We start from the raw sequence: 21,372 nt of genomic DNA on the forward strand, positions 1-21,372 counted from the left end.
CAGGTTGTTATGGACGCAATGATATCAAATATGTCTACTTTCTTTGTTTCTTTGCTTCAGTTTTAAATAATAAAGCATGTCTGAAAAAAAATTATGTTTTTTGTCTCCATTTTCTAAACGCCATATATTTTTCATCTTGTGCAACGGCTCGTTTTTTGCAGGAAGAGTTGACGTTTTTATTGGTACCATTTTTGGGTACATACAGTCAAGTCCAGCTTTAATTTGAGAGTATTTACATCCAAATCAGGTGAACGGTGTAGGAATTACAACATTTTGCATATGTGCCTCCCACTTGTTAAGTGACTAAAAGTAATGGGACATAATATTCATAAATCAAACTTTCACTTTTTAATACTTGGTTGCAAATCCTTTGCAGTCAATTACAGTCTGAAGTCTGGAATGCATAGACATCACCAGACACTGGGTTTCATCCCTGGTGATGCTCTACCAGGCCTCTACTTGTGAAATGCATGCTCAATCGGATTCAGGTCAGGTGATTGACTTGGCCATTGCATAACATTCCACTTCCTTCCCTTAAAAAAACTCTTTGGTTGCTTTTGCAGTATGCTTTGGGTCATTGTTCATCTGCACTGTGAAGTGCCGTCCAATGGGTTCTGAAGCATTTGGCTGAATATGAGCAGATAATATTGCCTGTAACACTTCAGAATTCATCCTGCTGCTTTTGTCAGCAGTCACATCATCAATAAATACAAGAGAACCAGTTCCATTGGCAGCCATAGATGCAAACACCATACTACCACCACCATGCTTCACTGATGAGGTGTTATGCTTAGGATCATGAGCAGTTCCTTTCCTTCTCCATACTCTTCTCTTCCCATCACTCTGGTACAAGTTGATCTTGGTCTCATCTGTCCATAGGATGTTGTTCCATAACTGTGAAGGCTTTTTTAGATGTCGTTTGGTAAACTCTAATCTGGCCTTCCTGTTTTTGAGGCTCACCAATGGTTTACATCTTGTGGTGAACCCTCTGTATCCCCTCTGGTGAAGTCTTCTGTTGATTGTTGACTTTGACACACATACACCTACCTTCTCGAGAGTGTTCTTGATCTGGCCAACTGTTGTGAAGGGTGTTTTCTTCACCAGGGAAAGAATTATTCGGTCATCCACCACAGTTGTTTTCCATGGTCTTCCAGGTCTTTTGGTGATTCTGAGCTCACCAGTGCATTCCTTCTTTTTAAGAATGTTCCAAACAGTTGTTTTGGCCACGCCTAATGTTTTTGCTATCTCTTTGATGGGTTTGTTTTGTTTTTTTCCGCCTAATGATGGCTTGCTTCACTGATAGTGACAGCTCTTTGGATCTCATCTTGAGAGTTGACAGCAACAGATTCCAAATGCAAATAGCACACTTGAAATGAACTCTGGACCTTTTATCTGCTCATTGTAATTTGGATAATGAGGGAATAACACACACCTGGCCATGGAACAGCTGAGAAGCCGATTGTCCCATTACTTTTAGTCCCTTAAGAAGTGGGAGGCACATATACAAACTATTGTAATTTCTACACCGTTCACCTGATTTGGATGTAAATATTCTCAAATTAAAGCTGAGAGTCTGCAGTTAAAGCACATCTTGTTCGTTTCATTTCAAATCCATTGTGGTGGTGTATAGAGCCAAAAATTTTAGAATTGCGCCGATGTCACAATATTTATGGACCTGACTCTATGATTTTTTTTAATAAATTATACTTTATAGGGCAAGGTGACCAAAAATTGGTTGTTTTAGCACAGTTTTTATTTGTGACATTTTTATAGAGAAGATCATTACTGACATGGCAATACCTAATATGTGTACTTTTTCTTATTTATTTAAGTTTTACACAAAAATAGCATTTTTTAAACAAAAAAAATGATAAATGTCTCCATAGTCTGAGAGCCATAAGCTTTTTTTATTTTTTGACCGATTGTCTTAGGTAGAGTCTCATTTTTTGCGGGATGAGGTGAAAGTTTGATTGGTACCATTTTGTGGGACATATGCCTTTTTTATCACTTGGTGTTGCACTTTGTGTGATGTAAGGTGACAAAAATGGCTTTTTTTGACACAGTTTTTATTCTTTTTTTATGGTGTTTATCGGATCTTGTGATATAATTATTGTGTATATTTTATACATTTTTAACATTGGTTTTAAACCGCGATTGCGGCGCGGCGGGGGTTAATCGGAACAGGATGCCCGCTGAAATCATTCAGCGGGCATCCTGTCACAACACCGGGGGGGGGGGGGTCAATTTAGACCTGCGGTTTGCGACTTTACCTGCGGTTGCGGTGGCTGTGCGGCAGTGCCATCGGGTCCCCATGCGGCTGTGGGGGGGACCCGATGGCATGGAAGGCAGCGCGATGTCTAAGGAAGGCATTGCGCTGCCTTCCGATGAAGAGCCTGTGAGATCCAGCCCCCTGGATCACACAGGCCGGAAGCTGTATGAGTAATACACACAGTATTACTCATACAGCCAATGCATTCCAATACAGAAGTATTAGAATGCATTGTAAAGGAATATACCCCTCAAAGTTCAAGTCCCAAAGTGGGACAAAAAAGAAAGTGAAAGAAAAAGTTGAAAAAAGAAAGTTTTCACCCCAAAAAAATTAAAGTTTCAAGTAAAAATAAACAAAAATGTAATTTTCCCCAAATAAAGTAAAATAAAAATTGGTAAAAACTAGGGGGGGGGAAAAGTATACATATTAGGTATCGCCGCGTCCGTATCGACCGGCTCTATAAACATATCACATGACCTAACCCCTCAGATGAACACCGTAAAAAATAAAAAATAAAAACTGTGCTAAATAAACCATTTTTTTGTCACCTTACATCACAAAAAGTACAACAGCAAGCGATCAAAAAGGCGTTTGCCCACTAAAATAGTACCAATCTAACCGTCACCTCATCCCGCAAAAAATGAGCCCCTACCTGAGACAATCGGCCAAAAAAAAAAAAACTATGGCTCAGAATATGGAGACACTAAAACATCATTTTTTTGGTTTGAAAAAAGCTGTTATTGTGTAAAACTTACAGAAATAAAAAAAAAGTATACATATTTGGTATCGCCGCGTTCGTATCGACCGGCTCTATAAAAATAAAGCATGACCTAACCTCTCAGATAACCACCGTAAAAAAATAAAATAAATTTTTGTCACCTTACATCACAAAAAGTGTAATAGCAAGCGATCAAAAAGTCATATGCACCCTAAAATAGTGCCAATAAAACCGTCATCTCATCCCGCAAAAATCATACCCTACCCAAGGTAATCGCCCAAAAACTGAAAAAATTATGGCTCTCAGACTATTGAGACACTAAAACATGATTTTTTTTGCTTCAAAAATGAAATCATTGTGTAAAACTTACATAAATAAAAAAAAAGTATACATATTAGGTATCGCCGCATCCGAGACAACCTGGTCTATAAAAATATCACATGATCTAACCTGTCAGATGAATGTTGTAAATAACAAAAAATAAAAACGGTGCCAAAACAGCTATTTCTTGTTATCTTGCCTCACAAAAAGTGTAATATAGAGCAACCAAAAATCATATGTACCCTAAACTAGTACCAACAATACTGCCACCCTATCCCGTAGTTTCTAAAATGGGGCCACTTTTTTGGAGTTTCTACTCTAGGGGTGCATCAGGGGGGCTTCAAAAGGGACATGGTGTCAAAAAAAACAGTCTATCAAAATCTGCCTTCCAAAAACCGTATGGCATTCCTTTCCTTCTGCGCCCTGCTGTGTGCCCGTACAGCTGTTTACGACTACATATGGGGTGTTTCTGTAAACTACAAAATCAGGGCCATAAATATTGAGTTTTGTTTGGCTGTTAACCCTTGCTTTGTTACTGGGAAAAATGGATTAAAATGGAAAATTTGCCAAAAAATTGCAATTCTGAAATTTCATCTCCATTTGCCAATAACTCTTGTGGAACACCTAAAGGGTTAACGACGTTTGTAAAATCTGTTTTGAATACCTTGAGGGGTGTAGTTTCTTAGATGGGGTCACTTTAATGGAGTTTCTACTCTAGGGTTGCATCAGGGGGGCTTCAAATGGGACATGGTGTAAAAAAAAACAGTCCAGCAAAACCTAACAAAAGCAAGGGTTAACAGCCAAACAAAACTCAATATTTATAGCGCTAAGTGCCGGCGATTTAGGACGAGCATTCTCGTCCTGGGTCGTTAAGGGGTTAACTTCATTTTTTTTTTCACTATTGATTTCTCCTATAACTGGCGCTGACATAGTATCACCAGTTACAGGGGAAATACACCCCCCAGAGAATCTGTACAGCACTAAACAGCACTGCACAGCCTCAGTGCAGGGCTGATCGAGGTCTGTGGAAGACCGAACAGCTCCTGCACGCTCCTTAAGCGCTATGTATACAGCAATCTAGAAGGCAGGGACACCTGGGAACTGTCCCTGCCTTCTCTCTGGGTTGCCCTGCTGTCACTGACAGCGGGCCCACCACTTGGCAGCTGCACGATTAGCGTGCAGCTGCCATCTCTGAATGGACGTATTAAAACATCCATTCAGAGATAAACGATGGCCCATAGGCCGTTTATAATCTATGAGCGGTCGTGAAGTGGTTAATAGAACTGTAACACCTCTTTAATCAAGAGGTCAGCTATCACTAGTGTTTCTTTTTATCCAAAAATCTTCCAAGTGTCTCCTCTTTAATATTCTAAAATCTTTTTCTACTACTGAGAATAAGACTGAATTGAAAACTGATCTTTAGTTCTTAAAGAAGTTGTCTTGGAATAATTTGCTTTAAGCTAATGCCTGCAGCTTTCTTCAGTAAGCAGAAGATTCATACTTACCTGCTCCGCACCACTCTGGTCCTCTTTGTTGGCTCTAGTGTGTCCATGTTCCCGTCCCTGGCTTTCTTTACTTCTGGTGCAGCATGGACATGGTCACCTCCTCCACTGCAGCGAATGACTGGCTTCAGCGGTGATGTGTCACTTGTGACCACGTCACTGCTGAAGCCAGTCATTGGCTGAAATACAGAAGGAGGCAGGCTGTGGACATTAGCTAAAAACATATTATTCCAGGATAACCCCTTTAAAGTGTACCTGCAGCTTAGACCCCTACGGTCACTAAAATGAGGAGAGAGAAGTGCTCCAATAGAGTGCTATCTCTCCTTGCTACAGGAAACAGAATCAAGATGGACTCATAGACTTTCTATTAAGCCCATCTTTTGCAGCTAGGAGACACAATGCACTATGTGAGCTCTTCTCTCTCTTTGTCTCACACTCAGACCCCCAGCACTCAAAACCTTTCATGACTGTTATTGGCAAAGGATGTGGGACATCTGCGTAAACTAATGAGTTTGACATTGGTCTAATCCTAAGGGTGTTATCCTGACAGTCCCCTGGTATTTACCCTTTAACCACCTAAGGCTACTTTCACACTAGCGTTTTTGATGGATCCAGCAGGGTTCAGCGTTACTGATAATACAACCATCTGCATCCGTTATGAACGGATCCAGTTTTATTAGCTTTAACATAGCAATGACGGATCCATCATGAACACCATTGAAAGTCAATGTAGGATGTTTCTGTGGTACATGTGGTCCGCTGCCGACATCCTCCATTGTATGCATTTTTGCTGGGGATTGCCGTTATGTCATGCCCTGCTCAGGCTATGTGCGGAGGTCTGCCAGATTAGCAGCACGTGTCTAGCCTTTTGTTTTGTTTTGGAGTCAAGCTAGATCCGCCTCCCTTCAGGTGCACTTGCACTTTAGAAAGAGTGCAAACTGACCTTTGAGGAATGGTGTCACTGGTTGGAGGGGGCATCTCACCCCATTACTGTATATATACGGATCATAAGAATTTGGCTTACCTGCAATCTACCAAGCGTCTGAACCCTAGACAGGCCAGATGGTCACTGTTTTTTACCAGGTTCAATTTTGTAGTTACGTTTTGCCCGGGGGTTAAAAACATTAAGTCAGATGCGTTGTCTCGCAGTTTTCCTGGGGGATGTGATTCAGAGGATCCTGCTCTGATTTTGGCTGATGGGGTGGTGGTCTCCGCTCTGTATCCCGAATTGGAGATGGAGGTGTTGGGAGCCCAGGAGGAGTTGTTTGTTCCTGACGGATTGAGATATAAGGTGTTCAAGGAACATCACGATACTGTCCTTGCTGGACATCCTGGTGGTAAGTCCACCTTTGATCTTGTGTCCCGGAGGTTCTGGTGGCCCGGGTTACGTAAGAGCGTTGAGGATTACGTGGCAGCCTGTGAAACCTGTGCACGGTCAAAGGTTGCTCATATTCGACCTGCTGGTTCACTTCTTCCTTTGTCTATTCCATCTCATCCTTGGACGCACTTGTCGTTGGACTGCCGAGTTCCTCCGGGAGGACAGTAATTTTGGTGGTTGTTGACCGTTTTAGTAAAATGGCTCACTTTATATCGTTAGCTAGTCTGCCCAATGGCAAGACTCTTGCTCAGATTTTAGTGGATAATATCGTGAAATTGCATGGCATTCCTTCAGATGTGGTTTCTGATAGGGGCACACAGTTTGTTTCCAGGTTTTGGAGGGCGTTCTGCTCTCGGCTTGGCATTCAACTTTCGTTCTCTTCGCTTTTCATCCGCAGTCCAATGGGCAGAGCGTACTAATCAAAACCTGGAGACCTACTTGAGGTGCTTTGTGGCTGAGAATCAGGAGGACTGGTCCTCATTCTTGTCCCTAGCAGAGTTTGCTTTGAATAACCATAGGCAGGAGTCCACGGGTAAGTCGCCATTTTTTGGCGCATACGGTTTTCATCCTCAGTTTGGTACCCTTTCTGGGACTAGTTCCTCTGGGATGCCAGAGGAGGAGAGATTTTCTTCTGCCTTGTCTTCTATCTGGCGGAGGATCCAAGTGAATTTGGAGAAGATGGGTGAGAGGTATAAGCGAATGGCTGACAAGAGACGTATGACTGGTCCGGACCTGTGTGTGGGTGATCTGGTGTGGTTGTCTACTAAAAATATTAAGCTGAGAGTGCCATCCTGGAAACTGGGTCCAAGATTTATTGGACTGTACAAAATATCTGCGGGGGTCAATCCAGTGGCGTTTCGACTGGATCTTCCGCAGACTTGGAGGATCCATGATGTGTTCCACTGGTCTTTACTGAAAAAATACGTGAAACCGGTGGAACCATCGCCTTTGCCTCCTCCTCCTGTTCTGGTTGATGGAAATTTAGAGTTCGAGATCTCCAGGGTTCTTGACTCAAGAGTTCTTCGGGGTTCCCTTCAGTACCTGGTACACTGGAGGGGATACGGCCCTGAGGAAAGGATGTGGGTTCCGGCTCGGGATGTTAGTGCCAGCCGTCTGGTGAAGGCTTTTCAAAGATCCCACCCGGATAAGGTTGGGCCAAGGTGTCCGGAGGTCACCCGTAGAAGGGGGGGTACTGTCATGCTCTGCTCAGGCTATGTGCAGAGGTCTGCCAGATTAGCAGCACGTGTCTAGCCTTTTGTTTTGTTTTGTTTTGGAGTCAAGCTAGATCCGCCTCCCTTCAGGTGCACTGGGTGGGGTCGTTGGTTTCAGTTTAAATCACACCCACTCCCAGTGTTCCCTGCGGGTTATAGCTTCTGTCTGGCTCTGTGTTTGCAAGGAAGGAAGGATTGGCTGTTCCTGCTCAAAAGATAAGTTGGTTTTTTGTTCTCTTGTGGTTTGCTGTCTAGGCTGTTAGAGAGACCCCTGCCCCTCCGGGTTCAGAGGGAGCAGGCTGCCTCTATTTCCCCTTTCATCATCTTAGGGATTTTTAGGGTATTCTCAGCCCAGGCACGAGGACACGTTATTCCCACCTTAAGGGTCTGAACGTGGGCTTAGCAGTATAGGGAGAGCTGGTAGGGATTTATCAGGAGGTGACCTTGATCCCCAGCTTCTCGCCTAGAAACGTGTTTGTTTATTTATCTGTGTTTCTATATCCTGTCCGTCGTGACACGTTAGCAGCGAATCACATGCGGAGGGATTAACACGCTACAGTGTTTGGGGTTTTGAGCACTTCCTCCCATTTAGGCCACTTCATTCTGTGATTTTTTTCCTTGATATATATGGAATGTGCCATAGTTTATCGTTGGTAACATTCTGTGCACCTGGTAGCCTGTGTCACATGGCCTGTTATAGGTGGGGCTCGCAGCCTCCTCCTACCCTCCCATTGTATTAGTGATCTTACTATGGAGGTATGTGGTAGTTTGACCTCAGCACCTATCGGACTGTGTTCACAGACTGTAGGTAGCTTAGCAGTAGGACCTATGCCACACTGAGATACCTTGACGGGGTGCCTTGGGATCCGATATGTTCCTGACTGGAATATATTGGCCAAAGTCTCCATTTTAAACATCAGCGTGAGGGTTTGGCCAGTATTGTCAGTAACATACTATTGTGGTGCACCTTTTGCAGTGATTTACAGTGTGTATGGCAAACTAATGTGCTCAATCAGAAAGACCATCTAAACTGGATGTTCAGTCTAGTCAATAAAGAGGCCCAAGCTAACCAACACATACTAAAACAAGTAAAAAAAAAAGCCTACAAGTCCTACTTCTAGGAGATTAGATAGATAGGTAGATAGATAGATAGATAGATAGATAGATAGATAGATAGATAGATAGCTGTAATAATTAAAACTGCTTAGCATTTCAACTAAACTTACAGAGGTATACAGGGCATTTTAACCTCTTCAAGACCAGGCCAATTTTGGAGACAGTAGGGGAAATTTATCATGAGGGCAATAACTGAATCCAGTTTTGCTTGAGTTTGCGTTGGCGTACTTTTATCATATAGCAAATTTATAAAATCTATAAACCTAACACTTTTGTCTTGAAATGCCACTGCAGTATTTTTATGCCACTCCTATATTTCTCAGTGATATGAACGAACTGCTGCATAGCTTAAAAAGAATCTGTCACCACAGACCTGCATATAAATCCAACAACCTTTGCCTTATGTTGATCAGTGGTCCAATTGCCAAGATATTTGCTATCTATATAATCTAACTGAGACCCTTGGTGCAATGAGGACATCACCATTGCACCTAAAGCTCAGAGCACTTTCCTTGCAGGCTATGCCCCCCGCGCTCTTTGAGTGACAGGGCCAAGTAGTGTCGATATAATCATACCTAGCCCTGAACTCTCAAACCTGCACGTTTGTCTCTGGGATTGATGATGTCATTCCGCACCCTGAAGAAGTGAACACGTTTCTGGCCTGTACTCCTCATGTGCCGATCCGAGAGGTGATGAAGCAGGCATGGAAGTTCAGGGCCAGATGTAATTACATCTACACTGCCTGACTCAATCACTTAGCGGGCGGCAGGTAAACTGATCGGAGCTTAAGGTGGAACGAGGAACAATGGCGACGCCCTTGTTATATGAAAGGATTCATCTGCGTAAAATAAAAATGCGACAATGGGGTCACTAAGCAAGATGGGGCAAAGTGCGTTGGATTCAGCTGCCAAGTACAAATCTACAAAGTCATTTGGATTTATATGCAGATATGTGGTGACATTCTTCTTAATGTACACATAAATGATATAGAATTACCATATGGAAGCAATATGATCCTATTAACTACCCGTGTTATGATAAAAAGTAAAAACAAGGGCTACCAGGCACGAAAGGTGGTCAGTGCTGTCCACATTCATTCCATGAGAAGATTGTGCCCAAACATGTTAAGGTGCTATACACATTGTATAACTGTTGGCTGACAGCTACTGTATCTCTCTTGACGCCCCCATACAAGTTATTGATTTGGGTGAGAATGTTTATGTTGTCAATGGGAAGTCAGGCAGCAGTTTATATCCTGAGAGAATAAAAAGATCAAATGAAAAAATTTTGTTCACCCGATCCTTCTCTTACCTGATATCATCTGTTGGAGAAAGCTGGCATCTACCCATACACATAAGATTGTTGGCATATGCCGCTAAGTCTAATGTGTGTGGGGGTCATTAATATGATGGCAGAGTATCACAGGATTTGTCAAAAATATAGAAAGTGCTCACCTCATGAATTTTCAACTATACATAACTAGTGTATGTGTTTATTGGCATGGGTGCTTGTGTTTGAGTATTGGTGTGTAAGTGTATGTATTGCAAAGCTGCTCTTAACATTTCATCCATAGTTGATTTTTAGAATGGTTCTCACTTTGAAAGCCATGAATTTAAGAACAATAGAAGCTGGAATCTGGAAAATGTAATTGGTGTTCCATTATGGCACTAAGACATTTTACTTTGTGACTATATCTTTAACATGGAGCCTCTCCTCGGCAGTAAATCTGTCTGCTTCTTTTGCTTTATGCATAAATAAATCTTTTGGCTATGTATTGGGACACTCTAAAAGGTTTTATGAAAAATAAAAAAGAATACAAAATGATCCTATTAAGCGATGCCAAAACTCATTAACCTTGTCATCATATATTTAGGAAATATATTAATCTTCTGTCTGGGAAGCTGTTAAATGCAAACATACCCTCTTGTGACTTAAAAAAATTGGGATGGCATAGTTTAAAAGGCTGAAAAAAAAGACATATGTCCATCCAGTTCAGCCTAAATTCCTTCCTAGGGAAAAAAAAAAACTCCCTGGATCAACAACCTTCTCCTAAAAAGCTGGGAACTATAACCTGTTCTGGATATGTTTACTAAAATTTTCATGAAAAGTTGCATTTCATTTCTGTGTACTTTAATGCAATTATTGGAGCTCATAGTGAACATACAGATGTGCTATTATATGTTATCTAAAATGGCTTCTGGGGTGAAGAAGAAGGGTGAAGTTTCTGTGGTTGGCATTAGAGATCAGTGAATTTATGAAAAGTTCAATTCGGCTGATTCGCAGAACTTTACAAAAAGATTTGCTTCGTGACGAATAACTTTCTCACAAAGCACATTTTTTTGTAAGTAGCGGGTGCAATGACAGGGAGCAGCAATAGCACTGCCTCCTGTCATTGTACCCCTTAGATGCCGCGTTCATACATCTAGTGTAAAAACAAAAAAAGTCCTACTTACCTCCTCCATTTGCTCTCGACAGGCTGGCTGTCGCCATCTTGCTTGAAGATCTGGAGCGAAATCTTACGCGGCGAGAGATTACGTCATCACGCCGGCCAGAGTGGTGACATCATACCTCACCACGCACGGGATTTTGGTCAAGATATTCAATCAAGATGGAGGCTGGAGGCCCGTCGCTAGCAAATGGAGGAGGTAAGTAGGATTTTTTTTGTTTTTACACTATTTCAGGTTCCAGATATCACCAATAGAGGATGACTCACAAGGAATGTGAGTACACGTGCTGAGCCTGCACGTACAGTGTGACACCAAAAAAGAGAACAGGGCTAGCACAAATAATGATGAATGTAAACTTTATTATAGTCTCAACACAAGACAAAATGTATTAAAATACACATAAAAACACAACAATCCAATGGTAAGTGGGGAGCACTCAGAACAATGGTACACCACTGGATAACAGAACGTATCAAAGCTAGAGGAATGATATAAATATCCTAAAATGTATACGTATGGCACAAAGCCAAATATCAAATAGATAAAACTAGCAGAGGCTACCAGAACTAGATCAGGGTAAGGTACAATACATGCCAAGATATAAAGTGCATAGTGCAGAAAATGACAAAGTGCATAAGTATATCACATTGAAATAGCCATAAGAGAGCCATAAAGTAAATACCTGAGTGGTGAACCAACAGAGCCCCGTTGGTTCACCACTCAGGTATTTACCTTATGGCTCTCTTATGGCTATTTCAATGTGATATACTTATGCACTTTGTCATTTTCTGCACTATGCACTTTATATCTTGGCATGTATTGTACCTTACCCTGATCTAGTTCTGGTAGCCTCTGCTAGTGCCATACGTATACATTTTAGGATATTTATATCATTCCTCTAGCTTTGATACGTTCTGTTATCCAGTGGTGTACCATTATTCTGAGTGCTCCCCACTTACCATTGTATTGTTGTGTTTTTATGTGTATTTTAATACATTTTGTCTTGTGTTGAGACTATAATAAAGTTTACATTCATCATTATTTGTGCTAGCCCTGTTCACTATTTCAGGTTCGCTAACACGAGGAAATTCGGCTTCAAGGCGAATCGACTTTATCCTGAAATTTGGATCGAATTCCACTTCATGGGATTCGATTCGCTCATCTCTAGTTGGCATAAAAACCAAGCTGTGGTCTAAAGAAAAAAGCACCACATATCTGCCTGAAAAATGCTTTACAAAAACCACATGTAATTTTGAGGTGTAACAATCTGCTTGGATTTAGCGCTGATTTTTTTTTTACATGTGTTTTGAAAATCAGCTGTGTGAACTGACACTAAGGCCTCATGGACATGGCAGTATTTTATCTCAGTTTTTCTAAAAGAGACAGTACACTGATAAAAGTCAAGGGGGGAGATTTATCAAACAGGTGTAAAGTAGAACTCCCTTAGTTGCCCATAGCAACCAATCAGATTCCACCATTTATTTTTCACAGCTCCTTTTGAAAATGAAAGGTGGAATCTGATTGGTTGGTATGGGCAACTACGCCAGTTCTACTTTACACCAGTTTTATAAATCTTCGCCATTGGATATAAAACATGCTTTTTTTTTTCACCTATACATGTGCCCCATGTGAGATTTCACTGCAGGTACAATTTTTATCCACTTTTTTGAATAAAATCGCCATCTATATCAATGGGAGAGAGAAAATGGCAGAATGCACAGGGAAGCTATCCATGTTGTGCAGACTGAAAATAGATATGGCCATGTGCATGAGGCTTTATCATTGAGTTCAAACGGCTTGCAGTAAGCTCTCATGGTCGTGTCAGGAAATGATCACTTAAATGTCTATGCAGGAGATATGGAGCTCAGTTTTTAAAAATGGAAATCTGCGATTAAGATTTATTATAAAATTAATCAGCACTGAATGATGGACCAATTTAGATGAAAAAACAAGATAGTATTCAGGCCCAATCATTGAACTTACATGTATCTGGCTTTAGATGACTGTTGGTGATTCCAAAGTATTGTGGGTTTTCAATGACAGGGATCTTTGTCATTCCAATAATAACGGCATCAGGACCACCTTCTGAGGAAGATGGGGTATTGCTGCCATTGGAGATATGATGAAGAGGGCTGGCGGAATCATCGTCATTGCTGATCACAGAGGAGGGACCTAGAAAAGGAAAAGAAATGTTGTTATGCATACTTCCTTATGATCTGGCAACTTTGTACATGGGCCAATCCTTCCAGATGCCACCTGGACTGCAACATAAAAATGACATCGAAAATTTTGCAGTGAAGTTAGTTTCACCTTTTGGTTTACATATACCAAAGAATGTATACTGTAATTAAAAAGGAATGACAATGTAAAGAGGTGCAGCACTATGTAATATGCACAAGCTATACATATTGAATCTGAATATCTGAAAGTATACGCCTACTGTGAACTAATGTAAAACACATCAAAACCAATAAACTGGATATAGTTTATTATCATGCTAATAAATGTGAACTTGAAAGATCTATGATGCAATACTGTACTGTAAGCATAGTTAATGACTGGTACTTATTAATACTGTGCTATAGCCATACTTATACACTTATACCTTCTGCTCTAAATGGAAAGTCTGAAATCTGCCTTAGTTCCGTGATGTATTGAGCATAGTACTGAAATCTTAAGCTTTCTGCTTACTTTACATATTTATATCAATTCTGTCAGTCTAAATCTAAAATTGTTTTTTTTTTGTATAATCTTTCTAAATCTGTTGTTATCTCTTTATATATATATATATTTCTATCTGTCTGTTCTTTATGCAAGGCAAAACGACTGGACCAATCTGCACCAAATTTGGTATATAGGTACATCAGATGTCCGGAAAGGTTTTCGTAAGGTCTCTAGAACATATGGTTTCTGAGATATTCCCAAAATATTTATTAGCCAATAGGTACTCACAGCTTCACTCACATCCCAACTGCCATACATATGATCACATGACCCTTATTGGCCAATATAAGCTTGCAGGTCCTTCAGTCTTGACATACACACAGTTTTACACTATGTTTCCATAACAACTCAGCCATTTTTCTTCACTGTTATGGGTTACAGTTAAGGGGGCATGGTGCTGTAGAGGGCACATTTTAAGGGTGCGGGCGCTGTGGAGGTCACTGTTAAGGGGGCGACCTCTGTGGAGGACACTGTTAAGGGGATGAGCCGCTGTAGAGGTCACTGTTGATGGGGACATAAACTGTGCTGTCCCAGCCTTTATTTCTGCCATTTAAGATTAATTGCTGTATTTGTGTTATCATATCAATAACATGTTATGTAATGCTGCCACCCTGTGGTCATTCTTATTATAGGTTTCTGAATGTATTATGTAAATCCCATTGCCTTTGCTCTCTGTCTACCCCTCCCCTTTGGTGACATCATATACTGTTTGTTCTGGTCCTGTGTGTTTCTTTCCTGCAGCAGACTCAGAGCTGGTGAGACCATTTTTCGTTTTGACCTCTAATATCCTCTAATGTCCCCTATATGTCTTTGCTCAAGGTAAACTCAATAAATTACCAAAGCATCTCCATTGTATTCTCCTCACTGGATTATCACATGCAACTGATTCCACGGTATATTAGTTAGTTCAGCTATCTACCATTGCTTGTACAGAGATTACCACTCACAACCAGTCAGAGACTTCTCTAACGAACATCTGTGGCAAAATATAAACATTAAATGAATTAGTCTAAATATACCTATGCGAAGCCGGGTCATTTTGCTAGTACTGTATATTGTATAAAAAAAGTAAAATTCTATTAACCTATAGAACAGGGATCAGCAACCTCCAGCACTCCAGCAGTTCTGAAACTACAACTCCCAGAATCCTCCTGTGACTTCTATGAGAGTTATAAGAACAGCTGAGTAAGTGTGCATGCTGAGAATTGTAGTTTCTCACAGCTGGAGGTTGCCGGTCCGTGCTATAGAATGACATTGTGCAGAAGACTCAGCTCAACAGGCAGCACAAATGCGATGTTATGGATTGAAAGAAAATAAATGCAGAAACACTAAACCTAGAAATGAATGAAGGAAGAAAGCACGAAATATAATTTGTCAGCCTGCAGAATTTTCTGCATGTTGTTGACATAAAGAGACTTGTAGAAATCAGGGGTTAATCTGGCTACCCTACTATAGACAGTACAGAAGAGGGAGGCTCCTGCTCCAATCCCTTGTCTTACAGTCAGCCACAGGAAAGTGAGGAGAAGAAGGGGGGCATGGTTGATCTCCTGGGACACAGGGAGAAGATTTTGTTATATATTTTTCAGGGTTAAGTTTAATATAAGACAAAGAACGGTCAAAGGAAACAAGATATTAAGGGTGGACCTTCTGGGATTTTTGTGCATTTTCTGTTTAGTATCCATTTACGTTCCCTTTTACATATCAGAGGAATGGCTGTAACACCATTTTGTAGATGATTGATGGAGAAGATACAGTAAAATATGGATGAATTAAATTCAGCCATAGATCACAGATGGTTGCTGTAGCAACATACTGCATCAGGCTTGGTCTGTCATCTTCATACACTTTGCAAGCGATGGCTACATCAGCTTTCAGGAACCTTTGATAAATGGACTCAATCATGACACATGCTGTTAAATGCTTGCTTGTTTGACAAATTAGCTGTTTTACATGAAGTTGCCTACGTTCCATTCCCTTAATGCTACACTGCCTGAATCGCGTCGCAGTGATGGCCACGTAGCTGACACATGCTGTAAAGCAGAATACCCAGGAATCACAAATGAGAAAACAATCTTCTAAAATGTAATTTCAAAAAAAGCTGATTTCTGCTGACAAGGAGTCGCCATGTGTCCCCCTCATGAATCATGTAGACACGGTAAAGTGCCTAAACTCTGCTTATCCAGATTAAATGGGGTCACCTAATTACTTGTCACAGTGATCTAAGTAGCCATATTATTGACTCTGACTTGTCAAGCATTTTGTTCCTGTTGCTGGCAGTGTGTGTGGCATCTCTTCATTTTATATACTCCTGCACCATTCCAAAATGACATTTATCATTGCGTGATTAACTGTTTCCATGGGTTTTATACAGTATATGAGCTGATTTGTCTGAAACCCCAAAAGTATTTCACTTCATTGTGGCTGAATAAATAACCACTGACCATACAGTTATTTCTTGAGTTGTGCAAAATGTCTTTTTATGATTTCCTATGGATACATCTAGATTAGGGATTCATCTCAATAGTAGGAGCTCCTCACCTGTGAGGGTCTGTCCTCACGGGTGAAGAAGAACCCATCTGCCTGTTGATTGAGAGGAACGGACATCTCGCCCAGCCTTAACATTCTGACGTCTGCACCGCTGCTCCCAGTAGCGGAACAGGCGCCAAAGCTCAAATTCGGCTTTGGAAGCAGCGACTGCTCATGTTCCGCTACTCTTCTAGCGCAAGTGAAGTTGCTGCTCCCGAATTTGATCTTCAGTGCCTGTGCCGCTACTGGGAGCAGCGGTGCAGACGTCAGAATGTCCATCCCCTGTCAATCAACAGGAAAGTGGGCACCTCTTCATCTGTGAGGATTGTTCCTCATCGAATAAGACACATCAATTCATTAGAATTGATTCATTCAACCCTAATCTAAATAATGCACTGCATCAAATTCAGATTGGGTAGAGAAGTAACTTGGATGTCCTGTTGTCAGCCTAAAAGTGATATGTAAGTCAGTACCTACTATATAGACATATCTCAACAGTGCCCTTCTTTAGACAGGGGGGTACCCTTTTTTCCACCAAGTCCCTCTGTCCCACTTTGCACCTTAAATACCCCTTGTTTTGTATTTGGAAACAGAAGTGCATTATCTACTTGTGAACCACCAGACAACTTAAAATGTCTGGCGGGTCCTTATATGACTCTGCATGGATGTGCAGCTTAAAGGGGTTGTCTCACTTCAGTAAGTTGCATGTATCATGTAGAGAAAGTTAACACAAGCCACTTACTAACGTATTGATATTATCTAAATTGCTTCCTTTGCTGGCTAGATTTATTTTTCCATCACATTATACACTACTCGTTTCCATGGTTACGTCCACCCTGCAATCCATCATAGGTGGTCGTGCCAGTAGATCACTTTTAAGTCACATTTAAGAAGTAGCTTGTTGTCCTGAGTTGTAGTACTCATTTTAACTAAGCATATCTTTGAAATCAGGTTTTTAGATTGGCTAGTTAGCGCTCTTTTCTGTAGGTGGTGATTTATTCATTTTGAGTGTAGCCTATTATGTTATGTGACTGAATTCATATACAGTTTTTATATTATGCATGATAGCTACATATGGATGTGTAGATCTTCTGTATATCATTGGTTTAAAATGTTATAAAATACAATACCCCTTCACTTTTTAAACAGTGTTGAAGCTTTATTGTAAGTTTATTTGGGAATATCTTATCTTTATCCTAATCTTTATATGGATTTATTGTCGGGCAGACGTGGAATAACCATTTAATATTGCACTGAACAGTCATGCTTTGTGAAATATTATTGCACTGTATTCCACTGTAGCCATGGAGAAGGTCATAGAAAGGGCTGACGCACACGGACATTTAACAGTAAAAAGATTCAAGAAGTCACATTCATCAGGCATTAACCGTACAATGGATATTGTTGCACTGACTAAGCAGATACAGCAACCTGGTACTTCATTAACATGTATAGTACATGGAGTAAAATCAATGGTAAAGCAGATGCTAGATGTATTACTTGCTGAATGCTGGGGCATGGAGATCACATGGGTCAACAGGGTCGACTAGATATCTGATATTACCACTGTGAACCCAATGCATTTTATGAAAGTTTAATGATAACAAGTAACAAAGTACGGGAAATGTAACAGTCTGTGAGCATTAAAGGGCATCTGTCAGCAGATTTGTACCTATGACACTGGCTGACCTGTTACATGTGCACTTGGCAGCTGAAGACATCTGTGTCGGTCCTATGTTCATATGTGCCCGAATTGCTGAGAAAAATAATGTTTTAATACATGCAAATTAGCTTGTAAGAGTCACAGGGGCGTTGCCATTATATCAAGAGGCTCTGCTCTCTCTGCAACTGCTGCGTCCTCTGCACTTTGACTGGGCCAGGCAGTGTAAACGTGAACACACTTGCCTAGTCCTGTCAATCAAAGTGAAGAGGATGTGGAAGTTGCAGAAAGAGTCTCTAGGTGTAATGGTAACGCCCCCGTTGCTCCTAGAGGCTCATTTACATATATTAAAACATTACTTTTCTCAGTAATGCGGGCACATATGAACATGGGACCAACACAGATATCTTCAGCTGCCAAGTGCACATGTAACAGGTCAGCCAGTGTCATAGCTACAAATCTTCTGACAGATGCCCTTTAATGCTCACAGACTATTACATTTCCTGTACTTTGTTACTTGTTATCATTAAACTTTCATAAAATGCATTGGGTTCACAGTGGTAATAGATGCACCTTAAAGGAGTTTTCCATGAACAATGAGTATCCCTTTTCCACAGGATAGAGAAAAGTGTCTGATCAATGGGGTCCTCACCAATCATTAGACCAGGGGTCTTGTCTTTCCACAAAGGGGGTCGTTGCACAACTGTTGCCACTCCTTCCTACTCTATTGGACTTCTGGATATAGCCAAGTATGGCACTAGGACCCCCACTGATCAGACATTTACACATTTTCCTGTCCATAGGGGATAAGTATACTTCATGGAAATACCCATTTAAATAAATCAAAGCAATATTCTTTATACGGTCCCTACAGTAGTTATTTAATATTTAAGTTTGGACTTATATGTTGTAGAATATAAAGGCCACAAGAATAATTGTAATTCAGGTTTATTTACAATCATTGCTATGGCAGTTGCATCTAGGTTCTTCTTCTCCCAAAAGACCCCACTAACATATAAGACAACAGTATTATAAATGGCACATAGTATGTGGGCCCTGTGGGGAACAGTGCCATCATTTAGGACACCCAAGTGGTTTTTGCTGCCCGAAAAACAAATCAAAGTCTCCTGTTGATGCCTTTGATGTTTTTATTGTGACTAATAAACTGCTAGTTTTATGGGAGCTCTGGAGATTGTCGTTCCTTCTGTTCATGTTCCGGTGGACCTGTTGCCGGCTTAGGCGTTTCCATGCACCTTGTTTATTAGCCCAGAAAGTGGATTACAGTTGGTGAACTGTTCCTTATGTTTTTTTTCTGTGGGAGGCCCTGTTAAAGATTTTTTATTGGGACCCAGAAGGTGCAAGTTATGTCTCTGTGTGTTACCCCATTCCATGTCACTGCAGAAGTCAATCACTGGAAACAGTTGGGATGTCCCTATAGCTGTCACTGATTGGCTACACAGTCACGTGGCAGTGGAAGTCCCATTACATTTCTGGAGGTCAGGAAGCAGTGGGGGACCTTGGTGGCCAGTAGTATGGGAGCAGTGCTGAACTTCAAAGCAGGTATACTAGATACTTCACTAATACTGGGATGTGATTTTTAGGATTCAGTGACTCCTTCATAGATTTGATCCATAATTATTGTATTTACAGAAAACATTTCACATAGTATGTGCTACATTAGTAACACAATCAGTTCTCCATATTTTCCATCACACTTCGGTTGAAGAAGGTAAGAGTTAAAGCAAGCAAACAGGTCATATTTAAGTAGTGGAAATTATTCTTGCCTTGTAATTCATTATTAAAGGAAAACATGTATGGTTAAGGTTGCTATGGAGGGCCCTCTAGGGAAATTAATACTAGAAAGACTGCCAACCATGGCCAGTAAGAATGTACAACTCCTGTTGTAATGCCAGCTTCTCTGCTTGACTGAATCTGTGATTCATTTCTCTGGGTGGACCAGATATGCATTACAAAGCAATATGTTCAACCCTGTCTGGATTCTCAAATACCTAGCTCTTCTATCCAGGTTAATGTACGGCTAATGGCAGTTAAACATTGAATAAATCGAGCTGCCAAACTCATGCAAGGGTTATGTGTATAATTCATATGTATTACAGAACAGGCTAGAGCAGACTGCCAGGTAAAAAAATTAATTACAGTCATAAAGTAGTTTAGTTTCTGAAGGACCATTTATATCACTAGTAGAACAAATGATATTGCCCCTTCTGATCAATGATGAATTTATGACTCCTCAGTATTGGCAGCTACTTGATTGTGAATCAGAGAGCTTCAGCATAGGAATAAGAATTCCTCAGAGATTCATGGTTTATATGCAAAAGTAGCCATGGGAGTACTAACAAATTATTGACTCTTTTTAACAACAGAGGTATATGAAATATCTTTTATGGGAGGAATTCAGGAGATTTGCTATATTTATTTAATAAAAAATGTCTTTCTGATGGGCAACGTCTTGGCTTAGTTTCTAAAGTTATCCATACTCCTGGGACCAAGGGTGTAACTATAATAGGATAAAGGAGAAAAGCAATTCAGCACTCCAATAATTTTTGAGCCGTCGGTTCCTTTATTGTGGTGATAAAAATTCGTACAGTGGTACAACCTCCATTAGTGTCATTCGCAGTCTACGCGTTTCGAACTAAACAGTTCTTATTCATGACTCCAAATTGGAGTCATGAATAAGAACTGTTTAGTTCGAAACGGTTAGACTGCGAATGACACTAATGGAGGTTGTACCACTGTACAAATTTTTATCACTGTAATAAAGGAACCGACGGCTTAAAAATTATTGGAGTGCTGGATTGCTTTTCTCCTTTATCCTTGTCTCAAGAGGTCTCACCATGGTTTCCTGTGCACCCAAGGACTGCAAAACATGTGGCAGGTGAGCTGGTTTACCCTACAAGTCTTGTAACTATAATACATAGGGCCCCATAGCAAAGTGAGATGGGGCCCCCACCTTGTGTAAGAAAAATAAAACAGCAGTATAAGTAGCAATAATTAAAGGTATGTATAATAGCACAATGTCAGAAAACCCACATTATAGCATTATTCCAAAAATATTCAATGTTCTTGCACCTGATTGGGCCCCCTCAGCCTCTGGGTGAGAAAGCAAGTGATTTGTCTACTATGGCTATAGTTATGCCCATCTGAGACCCTATCTTAATCAGAATAGCTTCTAAGTTGGCTACAAAATTGGTGCTGTGTTTTTAGAGATGGCTACATAGTCTCATTGTTTTGGAAAAACCTATCCCAGTTGGGAAGCTTATGATGATCTTGGGAAAATAATCTATCTCTAATCTGAATTAATCATATATGAAGGAAGTACACACCTATCAGCATTGACATTAAAACCACTAACAGGTGAGGTGAGTAACATTGATTATCTCTTTATAATGGCACCAGTCATGTGGTAGGATATATGAGGCAGGAAGTGGGCAATCAGTTCTTGAAGTTGATTGTTGGAAGCAGGAAAAATGGTTAAGCCT

The 21,372-nt window shown here is 40.7% G+C and overlaps 1 protein-coding gene across 1 annotated transcript in view; it reads right to left on the minus strand.

Moving 5' to 3' along the window:
- The window catches only part of NTRK2 (neurotrophic receptor tyrosine kinase 2), a 292,678-nt gene that overhangs the window by 78,677 nt on the left and 192,629 nt on the right, over positions 1–21,372 (minus strand). Inside the window, exon 13 of the mRNA XM_040417023.1 lies at positions 12,946–13,134. Within this exon, the coding sequence (XP_040272957.1) occupies positions 12,946–13,134 (189 nt within the window). The remainder of the gene's footprint in view (positions 1–12,945; positions 13,135–21,372) is intronic.

The sequence above is a fragment of the Bufo bufo genome, chromosome 2 (assembly GCF_905171765.1).
Source record: "Bufo bufo chromosome 2, aBufBuf1.1, whole genome shotgun sequence".
Classification (NCBI taxonomy): Eukaryota; Metazoa; Chordata; class Amphibia; order Anura; family Bufonidae; genus Bufo; species Bufo bufo.